This window comes from Colletotrichum gloeosporioides (assembly GCF_011800055.1).
Source record: "Colletotrichum gloeosporioides strain Lc1 chromosome Unknown consensus_66, whole genome shotgun sequence".
NCBI classification, from domain to species: domain Eukaryota; kingdom Fungi; phylum Ascomycota; class Sordariomycetes; order Glomerellales; family Glomerellaceae; genus Colletotrichum; species Colletotrichum gloeosporioides.
Window position 1 is genome coordinate 1 of NW_025544711.1, and position 24,891 is coordinate 24,891.

The 24,891-nt window shown below is 53.4% G+C and overlaps 7 protein-coding genes across 7 annotated transcripts; 3 read left to right on the forward strand and 4 right to left on the reverse strand.

The window, feature by feature from the left end:
• Positions 1 to 1,413: 1,413 nt before the first annotated feature.
• Positions 1,414 to 2,211, forward strand: GCG54_00014655 (uncharacterized protein; the record flags this gene model as incomplete). The annotated part of the gene is made up of 1 exon (XM_045414478.1): positions 1,414 to 2,211. One exon carries the CDS (start codon positions 1,414 to 1,416, stop codon positions 2,209 to 2,211), a length of 798 nt encoding a protein of 265 aa, XP_045260600.1.
• A 384-nt stretch (positions 2,212 to 2,595) lies between these two features.
• Positions 2,596 to 4,158, reverse strand: GCG54_00014656 (uncharacterized protein; the record flags this gene model as incomplete). Its single annotated transcript, XM_045414479.1, has 1 exon — positions 2,596 to 4,158. One exon carries the CDS (start codon positions 4,156 to 4,158, stop codon positions 2,596 to 2,598), a length of 1,563 nt encoding a protein of 520 aa, XP_045260601.1.
• Positions 4,159 to 4,875: 717 nt separating this feature from the next.
• On the reverse strand, positions 4,876 to 6,207 carry GCG54_00014657 (uncharacterized protein; the record flags this gene model as incomplete). The annotated part of the gene is made up of 3 exons (XM_045414480.1): positions 4,876 to 5,074; positions 5,124 to 5,523; positions 5,574 to 6,207. 3 exons carry the CDS (start codon positions 6,205 to 6,207, stop codon positions 4,876 to 4,878), a joined length of 1,233 nt encoding a protein of 410 aa, XP_045260602.1.
• A 2,128-nt stretch (positions 6,208 to 8,335) lies between these two features.
• On the forward strand, positions 8,336 to 10,063 carry GCG54_00014658 (Berberine bridge enzyme-like 24; the record flags this gene model as incomplete). The annotated part of the gene is made up of 1 exon (XM_045414481.1): positions 8,336 to 10,063. One exon carries the CDS (start codon positions 8,336 to 8,338, stop codon positions 10,061 to 10,063), a length of 1,728 nt encoding a protein of 575 aa, XP_045260603.1.
• A 686-nt stretch (positions 10,064 to 10,749) lies between these two features.
• GCG54_00014659 (uncharacterized protein) lies at positions 10,750 to 12,984 on the forward strand (the record flags this gene model as incomplete). Its single annotated transcript, XM_045414482.1, has 3 exons — positions 10,750 to 11,192; positions 11,261 to 11,688; positions 12,860 to 12,984. 3 exons carry the CDS (start codon positions 10,750 to 10,752, stop codon positions 12,982 to 12,984), a joined length of 996 nt encoding a protein of 331 aa, XP_045260604.1.
• Positions 12,985 to 13,388: 404 nt separating this feature from the next.
• GCG54_00014660 (uncharacterized protein) lies at positions 13,389 to 14,926 on the reverse strand (the record flags this gene model as incomplete). Its single annotated transcript, XM_045414483.1, has 4 exons — positions 13,389 to 14,167; positions 14,221 to 14,329; positions 14,425 to 14,695; positions 14,853 to 14,926. The coding sequence occupies 4 exons, from the start codon at positions 14,924 to 14,926 to the stop codon at positions 13,389 to 13,391; spliced, it is 1,233 nt and encodes a 410-aa protein (XP_045260605.1).
• Positions 14,927 to 16,689: 1,763 nt separating this feature from the next.
• On the reverse strand, positions 16,690 to 18,349 carry GCG54_00014661 (Cytochrome P450 monooxygenase yanC; the record flags this gene model as incomplete). The annotated part of the gene is made up of 2 exons (XM_045414484.1): positions 16,690 to 17,202; positions 17,255 to 18,349. The coding sequence occupies 2 exons, from the start codon at positions 18,347 to 18,349 to the stop codon at positions 16,690 to 16,692; spliced, it is 1,608 nt and encodes a 535-aa protein (XP_045260606.1).
• Between the last annotated feature and the right edge of the window lie 6,542 nt (positions 18,350 to 24,891).

Sequence of the window (24,891 nt, forward strand, 5' to 3'; positions counted from 1 at the left end):
AAAAAAAGGGGGGGCCCCCCCCCCCCCCCCCCCCCCATTGTACGTCAGGATTCAGGCTTTCGTCATCTTCTCAGCAAATTCGTTAGTAGTTCAACATGACGTCCAACTTCTCGCCTGATTCAGGCCCACAGACAAAGCAAGTTCTCACATATGACTCCATGCCATTATCTCCACTGTGTTCAATTTGCCGTCTTGTTCTTGACCAGATGCCACCACAGCTGGACACTTTGGTCCTGAAAGCTCCAGTAAAATGCGTCTTAACGCCAGAAGGCCAGACCTTCGAGCGATTCCTCAAAGCCGTCAAGTATGAATGCCTCATATGTTATCGGGTATGGAATTACGAAAAAAGAAGCGCTGAGGAGTGGGAAAGCTTTGGTGCGGTGAATTGGTGTCCTTTGACATACTTGTATCAAATTAACCGCTCCTACCATGTTCCTCCCGAAGGGAGGGATGTAATACGGAGATTGGATATAAAAGTGTATCAGCAGAGTTCTGTGGCAATACTCAGCAACCTAGATACCGCACCTTCGTTCGCGTTGTTCAATGTAAAAAGTAAGCCCAAGCATTTACTCTTTAAAGCTTACATGCTGATCAAACCAAGGCAAACTATGCAACCATGAGCTAGCGATCGATCCCATCGGTCAAAACACCGGATCTCCCCAAGCGCTGCAAAGGGCTGCCGACTGGCATCAGTTCTGCCGATTCAATCACAGCAAATGCTCGAGTCTGCCGACTCGTAGGCCCGGATGGACACCGTCGCGCCTGATGGACATTGGCCAGGCCCAAGACGAAAGTTGGAGGCTCATCATTACTGCTGACCAGGCTGGCAGGCTATCAGATGCCCGGTACGCAACACTCAGTTATAGATGGGGATCAAAGCCACAAGCGTTGATGCTAAAAACTTCGACCTTGGGAGACTTTCTCGGCGGAAACCCGATCGCCGACCTACCCCAGACATTCAAGGACTTCGTCGTGGTAGCCCGTTAACTTGGCTACAAGTACGTATGAATTGATTGTCTATGCATCGTACAGGACTGCAGCCAAGATTGGAACCACGAGGCATCTAGCATGAGAGATGTGTACGCGAATTCCGGTTGCAATGTTGTGGCCTGCGACTCGTCAGATCCTAAAGGGGGCCTGTTCCAATACAGAACCCCCAGCGATGTGTCCCCTGGCCTTTTGGAAATTAGTCTATCATCAGGACAGCCTCAGCGATATGTTATTCACGATGGTGCGCTCGCCAGAAGGAATTCCGATGATGTGATAACTCTGGCGGACCGCGGATGGGTGTTTCAGGAGAGATTTCTGGCTCCACGGTTGCTCTCCTTCCACGATCAGCGTATCAGCTGGGAATGCTGCGAAGGCCGTGAATGGGAGGGTGTAACCCAGTCATTTGACGACTCAATCAGCATCATGGACAAACTACTGGCCTCTGTTCAACAGAACGCCGAAGCTTCATACGGGGAAACGACAGAAGCCACTCTAAGCCTCTGGGAGGACATGGTGAGCTTGTATTCACGATGCAAGCTCACCAAGTCCGAGGACAAGCTTCTCGCTTTTGCTGGTGTCGCCAAAGCCTTCCAAGAGCTTACCGGCGACACGTATCTAGCTGGGGTTTGGCGGTCGCAGCTGCTCGTACAGTTGAAGTGGACGGTTTTTAAGAACGAGAGGGCGGCCCAAGTTCCCAAGCGATATAGGGCGCCTTCATGGTCATGGGCATCTGTGGACAGCCCAGTCCGGCTCTGGTTTACCAAACAAAGTTTACCTCAATGTGAGAACCATTTGGTACTGGAGGTCCTAGACGCGGGCGCAACTTCCAACGCCTTTGAGGGAATGGCCGATGTGAGTGATGCTTGGTTAGAAGTACGAGGCACATGTTTTGAATGTTCTTACGAGAAGCAAGAGGGTATGTTTTCTCTGCTTCGGCCCGATTTCGACATTGGGGTAGAACTTGAGGCGATGGTTATAGTGGATGCTACGGAATATGAGTTTACAGATGAAAGTCGGACTACTCTTTTGCTTTACATGGTCGTTTCATGGGAGGGGTATTGGTACGTCGCCGATGCCATGATACTGCTCCCCATTTCAGGCTCGAGAAATGTGTACAAAAGGATAGGTTGGGCACATTTTCGGCCTCGGGATGCAAAGAAGAGCCCCGCGGACCAAATGTTGTCTCCCAGAATCGAGAAGGCCGAGCTTCTCATTGTGTAACAAGAAAGGCAAGAAATTTCCTGGATCAACTCAAAGGAGATCATAAAATCATGAGTGTATCATTATTGTAGCATTCATAATCCCTCTCACCACCCATCCCCTTCTTCTTCCTTTGTCCGTACGGCTGGAATGCATGCTGTTCATGTAAGCGCTATGATCACACAGCCAGCCTCCGAGTCAGAGAACAGATATCTGAGGAAGGGGTGGGTCGACGCCCTGGTATGAAGTCCTCGGAGCAATTTTCTTCAACAAAATCCAATACAGAGAGATGATCATCATTTAGGATGAAGTGTAAGTCATTGAGAATTATTCTAGCTCATATCCCGAACTCCGGCTGATCGTACATTCGTATGGGTATCAATATCGTAGCAGTCATCTTCCATCTCACCACCCATCTCCAGAAGGGTCCCAGGAGTCCCAGTCCAAGTCTCCCAAGCCCTCCTCAATCTCACTGACGCCTCCCTTCTTCCTACCCATCCCCTTCTTCTTCCTACTAGTCTTCTTCTCCTCCTTCGCAGCACCTTTGGTAATCCTCGCCTTGCCCATCACCTCCACGAGCTCCTCCTCAACCACATCCTTCACCTCAACCACCCCCAGCTTCCCGCCCCTCTTCCTCTCAATCTTCCTCTCATCCCTCGCAATATCAGCAGCCCTCATCACTTCAGCCCTCTCAGCCTCCCTCGCCCGCCTCTCCTCCTCGGCCCTGTCCTCATCCCTCCACCTCCTTCCATCCAAAACTCTTTGCCTCGCGCGCACCTCCTCGTCAGCCTCCATCTCCTTCCACAGCTCCCTCTTCTTCCTCCCCTCCTCATACAACTTCTCCTCCGCAGGCGTCCTCTTTCCCTCCGCCCTCAACCTCCGATCCCTCTCCATCCGCCCCATCGCCAACCTCACCCTCGTCTCCTTGCTCAGCGGCACCCCCATAAACACAATCCGCGTCTCCGTCCCATTCGGCAGCCCGACAACAAACTCCCTCTGCGCATCGTTGACTTTCACCCCCTCCTCAAACAAATCCAGCTGCCCCTCCTCATCCTCGCACCCTAAGAAATTCTCCCGCACAATCCTGTCAACGTACACGCAAAAGTTCGTCGTGAACCCTCGAAACATCTCCTTACACCCCTTCGCGTCGACCCCCCTCAGCTTCTCCAGCTCAACCTCCTCCGCCGCCCGCACAAACACAACCCCCCTCTGCACATCCCGGTCCCACCCCCGAAAGCTGCCCCAGTCTCGCCGGTACAGACAGCTGCGGTCCTTGTGCTTCCCCACATACGTCATCTCCAGCCGCCGCAGCTCCGGCAGCCGCTCGCGCAGCTTCGCCAGGTAGACCGCGTGCTTGCGCACCACCTCGGGCCGGATCGCCAGCTCCCGCAGCCCGCGGCACTGGTTCAGCACCCCCCAGAACTGGCACCACCGCTGGATCGGCTGCTCGAGGTACTCCCCGGTGAACAAGTTCACGCTCGTCTTCAGGCTCTTGTCCGCCTCCTGGAACCCGCCGACGTACACGCTCCGCAGCAGCCGCCGGTACGCCTCGCGCAGCCTGCTGCCCACCGCAACGGTGAACTCGTCCGAGCTCTCGAACACGAACGTGTTCTCGCCCCAGAACAGCGGCGCCGCCTCCGCGTGCACCTGCCGGCTCGCGAGCAGCAGGTTCAGGCCCCGGCGCTTCGCGCAGCGGCACTGCGAGGGGGCGTCCCAGGGGTACAGCCGCGGCTCAACGAGCTCGAGCGTGGGCTCGAGGACGAGGTGCGCGGGCGGCTCGATGGAGGTGCGCGTGTGGTTCTGGCGGAAGTGGCAGTCTGCGTGGTGGTCGAGGGAGTGCTTTGGCGGGGACACGAGGGCGGCGCGCCAGATTTGCGTGCGGAGCTCGAGGGGCAGGCCGAGGAGGGTCTTGGAAGAGGAGTGGATCTGGTTGGGCGCGAGGGGAATTGTAAGGGTTAGATGAGCCATTTTGGTGACGTTGTTGATGATATTGGTGATGGTGATGGCTTCGTCTGGATGCGTGCTGCCGCTGCCTGGTCTGTCGCGACCGGATGGCTAACGATTCGATTGAGTTGATTGATTTCGCTCTTGGAACTTGTTGCTAATCTACAGAAACACCAACCAGCCTGATAAATGCGGCTCGGGGTCATCAATGTCTTAAAGGCAGGCAGCCGTGAGCCGCAATGCAGGCCGCTTCACTAATCCAGTGGACAGCAAGAGCACGGAGGCAGCCGCCGGATGAGTCACGGCGCCGAAAACTAAGCGTGCTTGAGGCCAATGTCGCCTGGCAGTCTGCCTGAAAACGCATTGATAGCACGAAATGCGGCCAATTGGCGACGGATTGCAGGTAGAACGCCATTTGGAGAAAGCCGGTTGGTGAACTGGCTTGTTAGGGAGGCTCAGTGAGGCGGTGCTGACAACGGCGCCGCCGGCTGGTTTGCTGCGGACGAGGGGGCTTCTCCGCAATCTCACGGCTTGGTTCTGCAGCAAGCTCCATCTCACAGCGCGATGCAGCGAATTGGGCTTGGGGGCTTGTGATCCAGAAGATATGGATTCAATTAGGCTCGCTACGTAATTTCTGTTGAGACTTGAGGTCGTTACTGTCGTGTCTGTTCAAATTGGAAAAACATCATGCAGCGCCAGACTCCTTAAACCGATAATGCCCACATTTTCCGGCAATGTTGCTTAGCCCTGTGCAATGACGTCGCGGATAATCTTGTTGCAGTCGACTGGGTTCTCGAAAACGAACCAGTCATCGCGGGGAACGTTCTTAAACGCCTTCTCGAAGCGCTCCGGCTCGTTCTTGGCGGCGAGACCCACGGCTGCGATGTCGGTTACTTTGCGGATCAGGATGAGCTTGACCCAGCCCTTGAATTGACGGTAGCTGTGCAATGTTAGCCAAACGCTAGATGTTCGGCACGGTGAGTACTCACATGTCGCCATAAGCCTCGGGATCCGATTGCGTCGAATCGCCAATGAGAATCATCTTCCGCTTGGGAAGCCATTCATGCACCTTTCTGATGCGCTCCACCTTGTACTGCTCCGTCGCCAGCGTCAATGCCGATAGCAATCCTGCAACGGTCTTCCAGCTAGAATCGCGGAGTATGATGGTTCCTGGTGGGTAGTACTGATCTCGGAACTCCCTCAGGAACGGGTAGAGGTTGTACGGAGACGCAGAGAGGTAGAACCATGGAGAGCCCTGAGGCAACATCGCCTGGATATTCTTGTATAGCTCCGGCATGCCCTCGATTGGTGTCGGCTCATTGACAAAGGTCTCGCGGAGGATGCCAATGGGGTCGCTCGTCTGGGTCAGTTTGATGGTGTCGTCAATGTCTGCAACTGTTAGCCGATGTCCATCAAAACAGCAACATTCAAATACATACCCGAAAGAATGGACCACCCCTCGGGCTCCGCGAAAAAGGTGTGCATCTTCAGCAAACCCGATGTCCCCTGCGGCACCATGGCGCTCGAGGAAACCATCGCACCCGCCGGCTGCTCGTGAATTTTCAACGTGTCGGTACTGATGCCGTTCGACGCTGACGGACCCAGCTTGAGTTCCTTCTTGTGGTTGATCACCCGCAGGTGTCGCGACGGCTGCACATCCCACAAGAACGGCAGTATCCTCTCCTCGATCGTCTTCAACTCCTCCGCATCATCAGCGAGTCCCAACTTTGTCGCAACACCCTGCACGATGTCGACCACCTTGCACTTGGGCTCCTTCTCGAACACGGCGGCGATAAACTCGGCTTGCCAGCTGCCCAGCCGCGATGGCTTGTATGCGGTGTTGTCCATCAACCAGACGATGTCATCCTCGGTCACGGGTCTGCCCCACGGGTTATAGCTCCCCAGATGCGACAGCAGGCCGCTGGCGGTGAAGAAGGCCGACTGCAAGGTCGGGACGGTGGGGTTGGGAAGCTCGGCTTCCACGTCGTCGAAGCGACGTTCTCGGCGGGTTTGTTTCTGCATTTCGTCTGCGTACGACGCGGCGGGGCTCTTGGATTCGTCTTGTCCACCCATGATTGCGACTGCTGCGATGATCGGTATTTAAGTGTTGGTTTTCTCGCGTCTGCCTTTTCTCGTCTCTCGTTTGCCCCCCAGTGGTCACTCGGATCAACAGTTGGAAGTGTGACTAGATTTCGGTGTTATTGGTGCCTTGGCGGCGAAGTGGTTGGTAGGCTGACGGCTCAGGGCTCAGAGGAAGACCGTTTGTGTCGGGAAGCAGGCGTTCCTGGTTGAATGGAGACTCGAGGGAAGGATGGGCGAGATGATGGAGGCAGGCTGTACGGGAACTGGCGCTCCCAAGTAGGTGTCGTGTCTCAGCCCTCAGCCGGGGCAGCTGTATTCGTACGGGCGGCGCGACCAAACATCTGCCCCAACGCCTGCCCAAGAAAGGCACGGCTGGGTCGCAGGGCAAGTCCAGTCGATCGGATGCATTATGTCAGAGCTAGCTCGTTTGGCTGCATCGTCTGTGTGGGAGGCGCCCGTGACATGGTTTAGGGCGAGCTGTGACAGGACAACCATCAGATGGCCTGGTAGCCTGGTGGTGAATTGGTCGCAGCGCGTCTTGGCTGAAATATGCCCCTCCAAGGACCCGTGTGACTCGCCTGCAGGGTGACCGGTCGATGACGATGGGCAGATCTGCTGCAGGCGAAGGTGTGTCGGAGGCGTAGGAAAGATGGAGGGGCAAGGGGCTGGTGGGTTGGGGCTGGCAGTTGGACGAAGCGAAGCACCAGCGGGGGCGGGAGGCATCCGGCCCTGGTCCTTGTCTTGGCGGATGCGTTCCGAAAATATCCCGACTCGCGATTGGGGGTTTGCCAGCGTCACGTGGAGAAGAAGCACGGTCCATGCAGCCAAACGCTCTCTCCAAGCTCACGCCTGCAGAACTTAAGGTCATCGAACATGGGATAAACTCTCTTGATCAACTCCAAAAGTCACGGTGAATGGTTCGAAAGTGAGGTTGACTAGGGAGAAAATAAAATGCATTAAAAAGGGAGAAGATGACATGCATCCAAAAGTAAATGGAATGTCCTCGGAGAGGCTCGAACTCTCGACCTTTGGATGTCTCTGCCTGTGGCAGGGTCATATTGATTAGATAATATGAGACCAACGCTCTACCGACTGAGCCACGAAGACAGCTTGCTGTGGCGTGGTGGAAGCAAAAGATGACTATGATCTCTAGCAGAAAGTCCCCACTGACAACGTTCTACGATTTCTAGCGTTCCTGAGTCCGCTTAGGACCTTAAGAGATTTAATCTCATAGTCAAAGTAACCACCTATTTCAAAAGTTCAACCAGAGTTGCTTCTTTCAAACGCACTACTTAAAGTGTGTTCGTCCGAGTCAACTCGCGGCGGGCGGCCCATCTCCGAAAGTGGAGAGCAGACTGCACAACACAACGACTAAATTTGGATGCGGACGGGAAAACGGTGTACAGATGGAGTCGGCTTTATATTACTTTTGGAAATGCCCATCAATTCATCCCTACTGATTGAGAAGACAAAACATCAACATGTGAAAGCATCTTCAACCTCGCTAAACGAGGGTGCTTCGAGACCCCATTGGCTCACTGCCTCTGAGTGCATAGTCCGGGCAGTCAGCCAATATTCTTGCTTAGGTCGTATTTTTGAAGACTTCACATGAATTTCAGCTGAATCAGCTGCGGCTTGCGGAATGGGTTGCAAGTGAGAATTCGGAAGGCTATCACTGTGACCAGGTAGCCACTCGATTGGTCTGTCTCACCTGTAAGCAATTCCGTGCCCCGAGGCTGCCTGGAAGAAGACGGCCACTCCGCTGTATCGGGCAAACCATATCTACATACACTTACCATATTCGTCCCCGACAGTCACTATCAGCAGCAGACGGCTGACTGCAACGCCGCACGAACGACGAGGCTGCAAGTTCGGCTGACCACCTTGTCGTCGGCGTCTCGTGTAGACTGGCCACTCATACGAAACTTCCACATACCACAGTAACACAATATTGAAGGCTCGCATAATGATGGCTCAGCTGAACATGTGGAGTGTGCGTTCTTCCTCGGCGATCCGTTCCGCACGAATATATATAAGACTCTTGTATTCTCCTATATTGCACTTCTAATTCCAACCACTTGACACTCTGCCATTAGCGATTTCATTAGGTTTGCAGATCATGGCTCGCATTCAAGACTTCGAGGGTATGCAATACTCTCGCACCGGCGATGAATCCGAGCAGCAGGACTATGCCTTCTTCAACCAACAATACGCATCTTCAACCTACCAAAAGGAACACGACATGAACCCCAGCCTCATCGTCCGTCCCAAACATGACGAAGACGTAATTAGGGCAGTCAACTGGGCGCGCGACAACAAAGTTGCCGTCGCTGTCAAGAGCGGCGGTCACCAGTACTCCGGTGCATCTTCTACGTCTGGGAACAATATTCAGATCGACCTCTCCAACACCTACAAAGATCTGATGGTCCTCAAACCCAAGGACCCCATCGAGGAGGATCGCACCCTTGTTTACATGGGCGTGAGTACCACAATGTTGGAACTCAACCAATACCTTAAGCATAACAAACTCTTCGTGCCGACGGGCCAATGCGCTTCTGTCAATGTCGGCGGACATGGCCAGACCGGGGGCTACGGCCAACTCGGCCGCAGCTTCGGGCTCTTCGGCGACAACATCAGGACTATCCGCCTTGTTCAACACGATGGCGTCATCCGTGATGTGACCAAGGATAACAATCCGGATCTGTTCTATGCCATTCTTGGCGGAAGCCCAGGCAACTTTGGCATCATCACGCATTACATCCTCGAGGTGTACAAGTCGAAGAGTTACCTGGGCACAGTGGCTGGCCCAAATAACTTCAAGGGGCCACACGGTATCAAGGCGCTCTGGATTTACTCCCGCGAAGTCCTTGAGAAGCTGCTCACAGCTGTGGCCAAAATGGCCGCTGATCCTACCTTCCCCCGCGGCTTCGACCTCTGTGTGAGTGTCCTGAGCACAGAATTCCCCATCACGACGCTCTTCCAGGAGTTAAATGACGCAACGGTTTGGGAGCGCGTGCAAGCCCACATCAGGAAGGTTCTCGAGGATAAGTTTCTGGCGTTCTTGAACGGCAAGTTCCCCGCTTCGATTATATTGTATGCGCAGTGGTGTCCTACCAGCAAGGAGGACAAGTACGACGCCAAAGTGGACGCCTGGTTCGACAACTTCCGCCAGCTCAAGAGCCGCCTAGAGGATGAAATGCTGCAGTTTGGCGAGTTCGACATGGAAATGTCGGAAATGACGGGCCAGTGGCTCTTCCCCAAGGAGCGCGAGTTCGATCTGCCGTATGTCAAGCATGTCTATTCGACCAACTCGACCACTCTCCTCGAGGACGGGTGGGTCAAAGACGTCGCGGACCGGATTGGCCTCATCTACAACCCGAAGCAGTACCTCGACGGCCAGCCTGGCGAGAAGAATTACGAGCGGTACCTGCGATGCAAGTTGTCGGTGCAAATTCAGTGCTTCGGCGGGGAGAAGTCGCGATTCTTTTCCAACAGGGACAATGGCACCTCGTACAGTTGGAGAGACACTACCGTCTGCCAGACGTTGGATTGCTTTCACGAGGCGGACGCCGAGTCGAAGAAGTATGCCGATGCGTGGCAGGCGAAGAATGATGCAGTGATGAATGGACCGGACAGTTCGTTCAGTAAACAGGATAGACGTCTTCTTTGGGGCTCTCATGGAGATTGGAACCTCGGAGATGAAAAGGTTTGGAGGTGTTACTATGAGGATGAGCAGAAGTATCGGAGGCTTGGAAGGGCGAGGGCGAAGGCAGACCCCAACGGAACTTTCACGGCCAACCCGTTTTCTGTGACGGCAGTTCACGATTCTGAGCGGGAACTGAAGTAGGAAGCAAAATGAACTATCTTTACTCGTCGCGATGAGCATGCTGCATGCCATATTAGACTCCGAATACAAAGGTGTCATTTCGCCCCTCGTTGCTCATCATGTGACATTATGTGGAATACTGCCTTTGAAGATGATTCGTTTGGTGTTTACTTTTCGAAAAACAAGTGTTGGACTTCGCTTTTTTCTGCATCTGACAGTTGGTCATCATTGTGAGAACGCCTTGCTCGGGCTCCGCAGGCTCTCAATCGGGAAGATGGTGTAACGACCGGTGGGTCTTTAGATGTTCATTACGCCCCGAACCGGGGGCGGGTACAGACATCTGGTATTCTACTGGTACAGGATATTGCGTACAAATTCGACTATTTATTGGCTGTGTTTGGCCAATCGCAATCTGACATGCAAAGATGCATGAGACATGCATGCTGATCTGCCAAGGTAGCCTACGGCCTCGTGACGACGCGGCACAGCCTCAGCCTGCGGCAGGGAAAGCGTTCGGAAGCCTCATCTTTCCCATCCATAAACCCTCACAAGCCATCCTCTTTGGCGCTATGAAAAGATTCTTTACGGTGTTTCAATGTTTTTGTTATCATCCATTTTTAATTCACATATTCACCTTTCAATTCCGGGGCGATCCTGCCCAATCTAACTAGGAAAACAACATCAGGCTGTGAGCCTGCTCGCTCACAATGGCCGAGGCCTTGGGTCTAGCTTCGGGCGTTATCGCTGTCGTGGACATGGCCACGAAGGTTGGAGGGGCCAGCATCAAACTCAAGAGACTCTGGGATGAAGTCAACGAAGTGCCCTCCGTGCTTCTCGAGAAGGCGGAGCTCGTCCAAGGATGGGATGAGTTGTTTGAACAGGCTGAGCTTCAACTTGCCACTCAAACATTACCTGCTCTGGTTAACAACAAAATGTTGCTTCAAAAATCTGCTAAAAAAGCTCGCTGTATCCTAGCTGAGCTTCAAGTGATGATCGATGGATTTCTTGAACAATCTACCATCGGGCGAAGATACAGACGCAAAGTAGGATCAACCAAGGTCGTTCTTCGAAAGAGTGAAGTCAAAGCTCTTGATGAGAAGTTAGACGAGGCTTTGACTCAGTTTCAGATGGCACAGTCGCTGTACACAATGTATATTGTATGTCCTTCTCCGCAACTGTTTGTGCAGCCTGCAACTGACAACTTGAACTTGGAAACAGGGCGACGCTGATGCACAATCCTATCCTGTCCATCGAAAGCCAATCACCGCATTTATCCGAGTCTCCCAAGAATCAGGGCACCTCGGACCCTTCCATAGCCCACTCGGATTCCGGCGACGAGAGTGCCGACGACAAAGTCACCCATACCACAAGCGAACCCCATGTCAACTTTTCAGTTTCGGCCAGCCGGACGGTGGTTGGCAAAGCCCATTTCACACTCGGCTCTCTTAGTGGATTCCAGTTTTCCTTAAGGACACCAGACTGGCTTTCTTCATCTGTGTACTGCGTGGTGGCTTCCAAAAGCATCAGAGGGTGGGACCTCCATCTCAGAGCTTACGAAGTTGTTCCAGATTTCCGGACCACTGGTCTGATTGATCATTTCATAAGCGACGACGCCCTGGCTATTTTCAAATTTCTTGAGAAGAACAGTATGACTCCTTATGTGCGTGACATGGATGGTCGAGGCTTGCTTCATGTAAGTTGCCAGATACACACATCTCCCATGTCACAAGCTTCATTGATACAAAACTTCAAAAGCTAGCGTGCAAATATTCATCCATCAATTTCATGAGTCTACTGCTCAAAAGGGGCACAAAGCTCTCTATCTCAGCAAAAGACACAAAATCTAGTGCGCTTGATGGGTAGGTGTTGGACATTTGGGACACATTGCCCAGCTGACTGGATGAAGGTCTAGGTGGTTATGGTATTCGCTTGCATGGGGGTTCATGGCATACGCAAAGTTGAACCGGCATTCCCCCTTTCCCGGCCAAAAAATGCTTCAGCTCCTGAGACGCCATGATGTGGACGAGGATGCTTTTCACAATCCTGGGGGGAACTTCATGTATGGTGCCATGTTGCCGCCAAACGTATTGAGTAACTTGATGGAGGGTGAGTACCATCGCATCCCGATCAAACAAAGACTTGCGGACGCACGACAAGCGGAGTTCGTCGTCGATTTCGAACCATTCTTGTCTTGGCTCCCTGAACTCAGGCAAGATCCTTGTAACCTGCTTCAAACCTCCCGGGCGCCAGGGATGTTCTCTCTCATTCACACCATGGTCAACCATTTGCCATTTTTTGACGACAGTGTTCAGTACAATAGGCATATGTCAGTCACCAATCATCCTTGGTTCGAACCCTTCTGCAAATATATTGCTTCAGATCCTGAGGGTATTGTTCATGTTGAGGACTGGACAAAGTATTCTCCTGGCGCTAGCTACAACGAAGGACAGTCGCCCCTCTCGCTGATTGTCAATTCAAGCAGGGACACGCTTGAATATAAAAGTGCCCACGCACGTATCCAAGAGCCTCTTCAGCTGTGGATTACCGCGTTATTCACGTGCGGCATTCAACTCCTCGCCTATGGTCGATACGAACAAGCAAATTACCAACGGCAAGCCGTCACATATGACAGGCGAGGATGCAATGACCTGTGGTGCTGGAAAGAAGCTGCCAGATATACTCTCATCGGCATAACTTATGGTGCCTGCCCAGAACATTGGAAGCTTTGGTTTGTTTTTGAATATGAAGACTATGCGGGAGACTTCTGGCACATGGTGGAGCAGCCAGGTACGGGGGAGCCTGACTTAATAATTCCAGGCAGCTGGGCGAAAGAGCCCAAGGATCCTAGGACCGTGGAGAGGGAAAGACTCCACGAATGGCAAAATGAGGAGTTGCCTCCTTTGATCTGGTCGGAATATCGCAAGATTCGACCACCAGTGTAGGCGATTTGGCAACCCTGGTGAGGTGAAGTCATGGAGAGAGCCCCGGACACAAACAGCGGCTTCAACTGTTTGGGCTGCCGGGTATTTCACACCACATCTCTTCAACGTCAATGAAAGCTGTCGGTATACTAAGGAGAAACTCAAACGGTCTTGGGATAGAAAATGCTCATTAGCTCATTATTTGCGACAGAATCACCACTCGGTCTAGCATAAGCCAGTCACCAGGGTGCACTCAGGCTCTCTTCTATGGATATCATGTGGAGCGAATTCGGGAAATGCAACGTTTAGGCCGTAAGAAGGGGTGCCAGAACCACATGGTCAAGACCATGCCCCCGACGCGACGCAGGAGGGCATGCGTACAACAGCATGCTCGGCCGAAAATTCACCGACTGAACATTAGGCACTCAACTTTTCGTGAACCGAGAAAGAGAGAAGAAACTCTTCCTCTTCTTATCCCCCTTCATCCCCCTCTCACCATCGTGCTTCTTCGCTTGCTCCTCGGTGTTGAGCTGCGTCGTGTTGTCATGCATAAGCTGCTGAGCGTATGAGACGGTGCCTGCGTTTGTCGCACCAGGCGTGTACGAGATGCTTGGTGGCGGCGAGCCGGGGATGTATGGATGAGAACCCGGGGGCGGTGTGATGGGCCCGTACGCCGGGTGGTTGTGCATCCCCGGCGGCGGGCCTGGAGGCGGAGATCCTGGTCCCCAGGAGTGAGTTGGCGTGCCGTATGGGGAGTGACCTGGAGGTGGTGGGGCGTATCCGTAGGGGTACGGTCCGGGAGGCGGGGGACCGGGAGGAGGTCCATGAGGATGTCCGGGAGGGGGAGGTCCTGGAGGTGGGTACATCGCGCCTGGGGGCGGTGTTCCGTATGGAGGGGAGAGTGGTGGCGGCGTGCCATATTGCGGTGTCGTCGGTTGACTTGGTGGCGCGGGGAGCGCGAGTTGTGATGGCGGGCCTTGAATCGCGGCGAGCTGCTGTTGTTGCTGTTGCTCTGGGGTGGCGAAGAGGTCCATGACCTTGCCGTGGCCGGTGAGTCTCTCGTAGACGGCGAGGGTGGTACCGAAATCCTTGTGGCCGTCAACTTTAATGGCATCGAGTAGCTCCAAGGCGTATGTCTGGCAGTTGTTCGTGATGAGATTGTAGGTAGGCTGCCTTTCTCTAATGCTTTGAATCACAGATTCACCTGCGCAAAGTAAGCCAACCAGATCTTGAGTGAAGTCGTGCGCATAAACTCACCAGCTCGCCGCAGCGCATCATCATTAAAACGTGTCTCACCCACCGGGAAGGTACGCCACTCTTCGCGCTTGACCTTCTCGTTGGTGTAGATGACATGGAACTGCTCGTCCTGCGCGACAACCTCTCAGTCAGCATTGATCATCCATATGCGGGATCCACATCGAACTCATTCCGACGATCCCGAACGAAGTGAAAAAAGCTCACCATCCAGAGCTGGTGCGCATACTCTCCAACGAGTACGGCCCAATGCTGCGTCGGGTCCGGGTAGTACCTGATCCTCTCCGTGATCATCTTCCCTAGGCCGGTGTCCTCCGCGAACCACTTTCCGGCGAGGCCGCCGACAGGGTGCCATCCGACCTCGACCGGCCGGGGCGGGCCGTTGAGGATGGGCTGCGTGACGGGAACGACATTGGGCTTGTGGCCGAGGCCGATGGCGTGTTTGAGAGCGAGCTCACCCTTTGTGAGATTCTTCTGCCTGTGAGCCGTGTCAGTGAGAGCAATCTCAAGCAGCCTCCTTCACCATCGCGAATGGATCGTGATGACGTAGTGAATGGGCTGCCAGGGTGCGCAAAAGCGGTGTGCGGCAGGCCCAGTATTGGCAGGGGACGGCAAAGGAAGAAGGTCGCGCCTACAGGAACTCTCCCACTTTATCCCGCTTCCTCTTCGCTTCCTCGTCGGAGCCGGTCGTGGACACGGTCGTTGACATGGCGATTCAAGTGCGGCGGCTCACGCAAATCTCGGAGGAGGGTTGGTTGAGAGAAATGGGGAACGGACGGAGCACGCCGGTACGGGCCTCAACTCTTTTGGAACGACAACTGTGGCAGGCACTCTACAAATGAAATGTTTTGAAGGGAAAGAAGAGGAAAAAATGGAGCGAGCGGCTGCTGGCGCCGTCTTACGCGTTTTTTGGTGTGGCTGTCGCAAACGCAGGGCGGCGGCAACACAAAATATTGCCTGCTGGGCAAGTGCTTGCTTGCTGGATGCGCTGGCGCCTTGCTTTGAGCTGGACCACGTGAGGCGCAGGCGCGCACCGCCGCATTGATGGGTAATTAAAAACAAGGGACGGAACGGCCGATTCAGCCAATGAAGTGCGATCGTGAGCCTGCCGACGACCCGGGACACGCTACCGAAGCGGAAAGGAGGGCGGATTGCGGCTTCTCCGGGTTGCGATCGATGGGCTGTGGAACGGCAATTGTCTTCTTATTTGTTCCTTCTTCCCAGTCGCATGGAATCGCTTTCGCAATGGGCAGTGGTCTTCGCGCTGCTGCTTTCCGATCGTGCTGTGATGCGCAGCAGGTGATTCGTCATTTATTGGGACTGTCAGTCAATCACTTGCAGCACCAACGCATACGCCTCGAGTCATGCTTGGCGGTTGGCTCCACGCAGTACACTTAGGTTGCGTTTACTCCTTTAGTTGGCTTTCAGACGGTATTCATGAACAGTCTCGAAGCCAATCTGTCTCTCTGGGACAAAGGAAACGTCTCTCTCAACTCCTTTTACCCCGTGTCAATGCATATTTCTGGGATGAGGAGAACCTGCAGGTGGTTACATCAGCCAAGTATTGTACGTTACGTGTCGCCGAGGTATCCGTCACACTGTGTTATGGGGCATTGAATATGTTGAGCCACCTGCAAAAGACACCTGCAAAATCGAAGCATGGCGCATGTTGATGGGCTCGAATGCAATGCAAAAGTTCGGATAATGAACTCTGATAGCAGTTGCCGAAGGCGATCTAGATCGTCTAAACTCCTCGCTTCCTCGGTTGGGCGAACTTGCTTCTGACGGGCGGAGCAAAAGCTTATTTGGATGACTCGACTAAGCTCAACGTCCACCTTAGCAAGGAGCCAGCTCGGTGAACTCAACGACAACGTTAGGTGAGCCACCGCAAGAGGAACACGATGATGAACACGAAATTTCTCTGCATCTTGGAAAAATCAAAGTGGAACCTGCCCAATTCACCAAGCATTGAAGCAACCCTCCATTCCGGCTTGTTGTTATCGTCACTGGACTGATAGAAGCCCCTCTCCGGTCTTGAAGACTAAAGTTTGGGGCAATTTTTCAGTCCATGATAGAGTTTTGCTGTACGGGTAGATACTTCTAGCTAACCAGGCGGGCGGCTACTTACATCATTGTTGTCTTCGTCGTTGTCGCATTTTCGCCGTCTTCGTCATTATTGCTGGTGTCCTATCATCACTATCCGCCCAGATAGCAAAACTCGCACTGGACATTTATCAACATAGGTGTGCCAACTTGATCTTTCACAAAACGACTCAAAAACAGTTATCGGGACTATGTGTACTCGATTCGTATTCTTTACTGTTAGTTATACTAATGTTAAACAATCTTGATTCTTCCTCAGTTGAATTAATGCAGCCCATGTGAGTCTGTAGCCGCTGCTGCAGCCTCAAAACTCAAGTGACCCCCTTTCCAGGACGTGAGTGCGAGGATAACTACTGCTTTCAGGCGTCATCACTCCACCCAAGTAGACACAACTTCCTTCGCCTTCTCGCCATCCTCCACGATCTTGCCCCTCTTGAAGTCCCCCCTGACAACAAAGTCCACATCAAACGAGTTAGGCTCCAGTACCAAATTAGAGTGGAAGCCAGTGTTGATATCAAGATCCAGCGGCTTCTTCGCGACGACATTGAAGTCCCAGGCCAGCTTGGCCAAGACAATCAACACCTGGTTCTCGGCGTAGTCAAGGCCTGGACACATCCGGCGGCCCGCTCCAAAGTTGTACGTGGGCCGGCGGTTCTCCTTCTCCGCCGCAGCCTTCATCTCGGGCCTGACGCCCCACTGGTTGTCCATGTACCGATCTGGGTTGAACGCCTCGGGGTTCTCGTACCATTTCTCATCCCTGTGGATGGCCCAAACGTTCATGATGAAGACGGTGCCCTTGGTGAACTTGTACCCGCGGTAGGTATCGTCACGGGCCAAGACTCGTGGGACACCTTGGGGCGCGGCACCACGCCAGCGCATGGCCTGTATCATGGTCAGCTTCACTCACAGGCATCTGAGTTGGCAGATAGCTTACCTCCATCATGACTGCTCTCAAGAACTTGGCTTCTGGGAGCCTCTCTTCTGTGGGAGGAGAATCTCCCCAGATGGAGTCGACCTCGGCCTGGACCCGCTTCTGAACCTCAGGGAACGCGGCAAAGGCCATAACGACGCTGGAAGTGGTAGCGATGACGGTGTCAACCGCCGCATCCAAGGTACCGCCCCCAAAGACCGCAAGCTCATGGTCACCCATCCGCATGTCTTCATTCGTCTCGGCTTCCATGATAATCCTCGACATGACAGACTCATTATCATGACTCCGCAGCCCCTTGGCAATAGTACCATGTTGAAGCTTCGCGCCGTCGAGCATGTAGTAAATCATCTTCCACATGTCTTTCCTCAACACCAGCGCCTCCTTCCGCCACTTCGCAAGGAAGTCAGGCAAGTGCTTCATGAACGGAAACAAATCAACCGGCGGCGCCTGCGCGGGCTTCAGAAACCTCAGCCACCTCGCCTGCGTGCCGAAGTACTCCTCCGTCGAACTCGGCCCCTCATCCTGGATTTTCCTCCCGCACAGGATCGACAGCGGCGTCGCGAGCGCCCAGTACTTCATGTGCGTCCGGAACTCCGCCGGGTCGTCCAGTATCTTGCGCATCAGGATCGCGGACTGCGCCGTCTGCACGGCGAACACGCGCTTCAGCTCCGCGGGGCGGAACATGTACTGCATCGCCGTGCGCGTCTTCTTGATCGTGTGGTCGTTGGGCTGGAAGATGACGGTGCCCGGGTTGATGATCTTGGAGGGGATGTAGGGCGTGGGCCGGTCCGAGTAGATTGCGCCTCGCTTCTCGATGAGCTCGCGGACGAGCTCGGCGGTCTGGAGGACGACCAGGTTTTGGCCGCCCATCTTGAGGCCGACCATGTCGCCGTAGGTTTTCTTCCATTCTGTGAACTTGAGGAAGGACTTCTCGGGTGGGACCTGGAGGATGTTGCCCAGGCCGAGGATCGCAGGAGGCCCCGGGGGATAGTTTTTGGGACGCCTGGCTGCGAGGGCCCAACTTCCGATGAGGTAGATGAACGGGAGGAGGATGAATGCCAAGGCGGCTGGGTGGAAGACTGATGAAATCAAGCTCATGATGTCGGTTTGGCTGGGTGCTACGGTTCACTTGGGGAAATGCAGAGAGGAGGCACGGAAGCGACTTGAGAGCTGGGGGAAAGGGTCACAAACCAACTCCTTCTATGCCTTCTTATGTCTGAGTCTCCTCCTCACCGATGAAGATCTAGCCTCTGGGCTGCCATCATTGATATTACTTGGCATCGACAACTGCAACAACAACCAACGTCGTGTAACCTGAAACCTGCCAATCTAGGCAGTTTTACGCAAATTACATACGTCGCGCAGTGCGATAAACTAGCTCCTCTCAATGGGCCGCGTCGCTTTTGCCCTCCACAAGAGTTGCCCGGCACTGTAACCTGAGGTAGGCTGAGAGTTGCGATTGCGACTGCCGTGCAGACTGCCGTGGAGCCCACAGCACTGGCGAGCCAAAGAGGTCCTACATGAGAGCTGCAACTGTCAGATCAAACGTATGCGGGCCGTCAGCACCAATGCATGGGCAAGCATTCCATACGCGGGTTGGCCCCGGGATACGGATCTAGGCGAGATCATCCGTCAGCAGCGAGTAACATCGCACGACTTTTCCTGCAAGACCAACGAGTGTGCAGTTCGGGCCAATGAGCCGTTGACGTTTAGTAACTTGCTCTTCAATACTCTTGTCTTGGGCATGGTTTTGATGCGAGTTGGAACATGGGGCAAAAGCCTGGGCGCGTAATTTCGGACTCGGGGTTGCGTGCTTGGCATGCAGTGTGTGAGTTGGGTCTGAGGCGAATACAGCGATTTTCCTTTTCAAGAAGTTGAGTAACGCATCGTCATTGTCAACCTGTCATGTCATGTTCAGGCAGACAGACAAATTCGTAGTCGCGTCATGGACATCAAGAAGCGTTAATGCGAGAAGATCATGAATTGAAGCAAAAAGACATGTATCAACATGCGTTGCGGATGACTTCCGAAACCGAGAATCGAACTCGGGGCTATGCCTGCCTCTCGAAGATGAGAGGGCATCATGTTGGCCACTACACCATATCGGATTGGTTGTTGAAGACCCGCGAGGTTGCGGAGCCTTAGGTGTGGCGGGCGGAGCTTCGTGTGGTGGAAACTTGGGTCGGCGCCCTGCATCTTGTCTCGTCACTACAGACGCTCACGCGAATCAGGTTTGCTTGGTTATTGTACGATGTTCTGGTCCTGAGCCTGTTCAAGTTATCTCTAAGTTAGGCTGCGGCGGCTCGTTTGACCCAGGAATGGATATGAGATGAAATGGTCAAGAGTAATGTATCAGCCTGAAGGTGTAAGTTGAAGTTGTCTTTCCTCAGATAAATTTGCATTGCCATCAGAGAAAACGATATGGTACTGCCGTCTAGACTTGATCACGTTAGGAATGTGTTTAAATTCTAACTGTCTACCTGTTTCTTCAGAGGAGGCGGAGGGCCAAGCCAGCAACACACGTAGGCCAAATAGGCTTTTCTGACGTGTTCAAATAGATACGTTCAAGGAGTATTTATTCGAGTTGTTCCTTTGGTTATTGAATTTCATGCAAATCAAATTTGAACTAATGTTCATAAGGATACTGGATAAGTTTCTAGGTAGTTAGGATGATATTGATGCTGGAGGGGTGATGACCACGAGGACGATGAGGATGTCAAGAACTGGATAGCTATGTCACAACCTCAACACAGCCGATGCTTGCTCGACCGACGCGCATACGTAAAGACAACCTCAATTATTTTGCTATGTACAAGAGGTTCCCTCGCTTTTCTCCAGCAATGACAGAAGTCTCAAGTTTACTTTCTCACCTCGGGTGATGATAAGCTAGCAGCTCTAACTGTCAAGGAGAGACATAGCAAAGAATGAACCACTTGAATCAGAACAAAAACATGTACCAGCTCAGGGAGCGCTGCACTGATTTGTCGACGTTTGCCCTTCCAGCCTGAATATCCCAGATGACTCACGCAAAAGCTTTCATGCATAATGCGAGACCATCTTCAAATGGGCGTATGCGATTAAACCCTCATCACATACAAGCTATTCGCACGTATCACAGCCAAATCTCTAAGTAGGTCTGTACGCGAGCGGGACGTTGTTATCGTAGATTCCTATGAATAGCCTTGCACTTTGTTTTGAATATAGCATCGTCGTGGCGGCCTTGCATCTCGGTGGAAACTGGAAACTTCAGGAAAGGGCCACACCTTTCCATCCATTTCCCAGAAGTTGATGATTCCAACTGGGATTTGACTCACGAAACATGATCGTCATGTAAGACCTCTCTTCTAGAAGACTGATACTATAGCGCTTGTATTCATGCTAAGGTCCGCGTACACCTGTCAATATGATCGTCGTCATAAGCTTTGTGATGATTATGGTAAGCCCTTTTATTCCAAGGCCTCCCTGCCGTTTCTGTTTCTGTCATTTTTCAAATTGTCGTCTGTAGCAATTCTTTACAGAACGGATGTTAGCCTCTTGTGGAATAGTCACGAGAACTGAAACTCGCGGCAACTGCCCAGTTGCGGAGCTTCCCGCCTCGAGGTTAGAGGATGACCAAAGCATCACGATATCAACGACAGAGATCCCACAACCCCGATTGGCTATGTTGCAAATGAAAATATATGCGGCCTCGGCCATTAAAAGCTGTCACTATGCCTATCCCTCTTAGCCGGCCTTTACGTCAGCCCTTAGACAAAAACTATGCTATTATGGATCTCAGTCCTTAGAACGAGTTGTCAATACCCCCCCGAAACTTTCCGCGCTCAGAACGAAAATACCCCAACTCCCGAAACTCTATAGCTGAGTATCAATATGTTAAGGCAATAAGCACGTCACTATATCATGCACATTGAAGGACGCCATACTATTTCCAGCCCGACATCATACGTTAAACACTCTTTACTGACAGCCGCTATACCCTCCAAAACGCCACGGGCCCTGAAATCACAACCGTTCCAAAACGCCCATCAAGTGAACGAGTCGAAACGCCCACCAAAACCACATGGTCATCAAAGCAAGTCGTCATCGTCAATTGCCGTTTCACGCCAGCGGTCAACAGGCAAAACCCTCCGTTGCGTCTAACTGCATAATCATCAAATTTCCCCAAAAGCACGTCGACGCGGGGCCCTGCCGCTACCGGCGAGATGTGAAACGTGAGCCTGATGTTCCTTCCCTTGGCCATCTGCGATCTGTGGAGTTCTCTCTCCCCCCTCAACCCCGAAGTCCTTCTCTTTCGGCTGATGAGTTTTCCATGTGGCCATCCCTGACGAATTGTGTCATCGGCAGGCAAGCGAAGAGGCGGGCGCACTTTTTGGGGGGCCTGGTCTGGCTCTTGGTCTCCGTCTGATGTTCGGCAAGCGGCGAAGCCTTTTGCATTTAGGTTTCCAGGCCAGCTTGGCCCTTGGAGCGGGCTGGATACGGACGGAGAGTATCACATGATGGACTTGCAGGTGAAGCTCTTTTAGAAGAATACCTGCGAGCCGCTGCGCAGCGACTGGGAACACCTACACACGTCCCGATCTCTCGCCGAAAGGCGCAGCATGCAGCGCATATTCTCCAGCAATAGCTGCAAGATTAGATCGATGCGCCGCGATATGCTTCGGCAAACACACGCTGCTTGAAGATGCCAAAACGTGCAATCTCGTCTTATCACGGCATATTACACACATGAAGTTGTAGACTCGGCCTCCACGTGCCCTGTGATAGCATGCCACCATGCCTAGCTGATATGCCGCCTTGAGCATGCCACAGGTAGAGTCCCCCATGCGTTCGCACCGTTGGAGGGAATGTGCAGGGCCGATCTCAATGTCAAACGGTGGACATCACAGTGGGGTGTCGTGTCATTGCCCTGCAGGAGGACTCTTTCACCAGCGTCAATCGAACCCCCGTCAATGGCACGAAGCACGTTGCTCACCTTCTTTTAATTGAATCTTTTTGCTTGTCTCGACCTGCAGGTTGTCCTCCCCATCACTTGCTGGTGTTGATTCTATGACCACGCCCACCCCTCTCTTCTCAGCCCAGACAGCTTCAGAACCCTGAAGGCCACGATGCCAGTTATTAACACGAAAAGGGATATCGACAAGGACCAGACCAGGCCCGCCAGGGAACCAGGGTAGGGAGAGCCGTATTGGCCTATTCTGGAGGGTGGAGGGTCAGTGCGGGAAGGAAGAAGGAAAGAAAAGACAGCCACCGCAGCGTTGCTGTTCACTGCGCAACATGGGCCGCGAAACAGCGCTCTCTGCCCGCATTGACAGCTGGAGCTTGGGTGGTTTATGTGCGAAATACCTAGTGCCTAACCCCCGCGCGTCCACATTCAGCTGTCTAAAGGCCTGTCGGTGGCCTTGCTTGCTTCTTGGGAGCCCCGCAGTCTGTCAAGCGATGCAAGGGAGGCATGCAGGGCCGTTTACCGAGGCGGTAGAGAGGTTCCCTTCTAACTCGCGGGCAAGAACGACACCTGGTCGATAGCACCGACTTGAGACTGCCGAACATCACTCAAGGGCGCGTCTGTTCGCCCGCGGATGGCATGCCTGATGGCGGCACGGAGCTGTGATGATGTGATGAATGACACCGGAACGATATCCCCAAAGAGCCGTAACTTGTGAGAGAGGGGAAGACAGCCACAGGCCGAGGACGTCCCGCATGTCGTTCTCGGCGGGACTGTCAGTTGGGTAAATCCTGTAATCCTGGCACGCACGGACGCCGAAAGAGACAAGCGAGGGAGGGGACAGCGAAGCCCTCGCGGAAAATCCCACAGGGCCTGGCGTGGTCCGTGAAACGCTTCTCGTGGGATGAGTGTGATATCAGACGTTGTGGTGGACACTGGGGGCCCGGGCGTGCAGGACATGGAGGAGAGGAAGAGAGGGGAACTCAGTCATCTCAGAGAGAGGGAAAAGAAATGACGTTCAATCAAGATGATGAAATGACCGCCACTTGTCATGCGCTCGCGTGTTTGCTTGTTGATGAGCTCAATACTATCGACTGGGGTTACTCCCTTGGCTCGGGAAACCGGGCGGCGAAGCGGTGACTCTCACGGAGGAGAAGCGAGCGCCACGCCGTAGCGCACCGGCGCCGACTCCGTGTGCAGCAATCACCAACATCATTAGGCCACTGATTTCCAGCAACTCCGTTCTCATCCCGTGCGAGTACGACATTGCCCGGAAGAGAAATGTTCTCGAAAAGGGGAAAGAAAAGTCAACCCAACTTTTCCTGCTCCCCTTTCCCCCTTTCCCTCTCGTCAAACACCACAGAGTTCAGACGCACACAGCATTGGCCGCGTTCCAATCCGACGCGACCGATAGCGAAAGGGAAAGTGTGTCTTAATCCATCCCATCATCTTCCGTTGCAGCTCCACGTTCTCTCGACGCTCGCGAGACAGTATGCACCGTTGATACAACCTCAACGACAGAACCCAAGACACAAGCGCCCATCCGAAGAACCGTCTTTCTCACGGCCTGTTCCGGCCTGTGACCCTCAACAGCTGCGTTTGTCTCTGGTTGCGAGGAAGAATCCAAACATTAGAAACATCAAGTTATTGCGGATTTCCCTGATTTCGATCGCATGAACGACTTCCCGGAGGGCCACGCACCCAAGGGCAATAAGAAGAAAAACGTGGTTACAGATGGGATCATCCTCTTTATCGCAAGTTTTCGTGCCTCGGGTGGTGGGAGGGAGCTTTGATCACTCCCAAGCTGTCTTGGCAAGATATCCTTTTCATGACTCTCACAAGGGCGCATCCTTGAAGGTCCTCTGAGAAAAGGCCAGTTCCCAGCAGGCTGGCACCTCGATAGTTGCAAATGCCCTCCTCTCCACTTACGGATTCCACAATACACGTATGCAGCTCCGGACGCAAGAGCCTCCCTCAACACCGTGCCGATTCCCCAGCGACCTTTCCGGTCCTCCATTCCCTGCGACCCGATAGTCGTCTTCCCACATTCCCCCAGCAAAGTCTCGATGACGAGTTGCGTGTGGGGATGCAAATCCAAGCCTTCCTGGACTACGAATCCCTTCCGTGCATCTCCACCGAGAGCCCAGTTTCCTGGACTTGCTTTCTCTCTATCCGGATTGAATTTCAGAGGACGGGCCCATGCTTTCACGGAACAGACACCGAATGAACGGGCGCGGATCGGGAGAGGAGTCCATCTTGAAGCACGTAATCACGTCAAGCATGGGACAGGCATCATCTCTCCTCAACATCATCGCCTATCAGGGTCCAAACCTAGAGGGGGGGGGAGTCGTAGTCATGAATACCGCCTAAAACAATCCAGACGCCCGTAACGTTATCATGCTTAATATCACTCAGACGTTAGAGTACTACGGTGGCCCAGTTTCATCATCCTCCCAAATGGAACCGACCCTCTGTCTCTGCCAGGACGGTACGGCGAGGCACTGTGTCTTTCGTCCAAGGTCAGGTCCCCTGGAGGCCCTGGGACGGCCGCTTCAGCAGGACGAGAGGACAAGAATCCCATGCCGGCATCCCGCTGTCAACGACGGACCCCCCACCTGAAATTCGCCGAATGGTAACTCGGGTCTAGGCCCTCTCGCCGGCTCGCCGGCTGACTAAAAGACCAAGAGGTTGTTGGGCC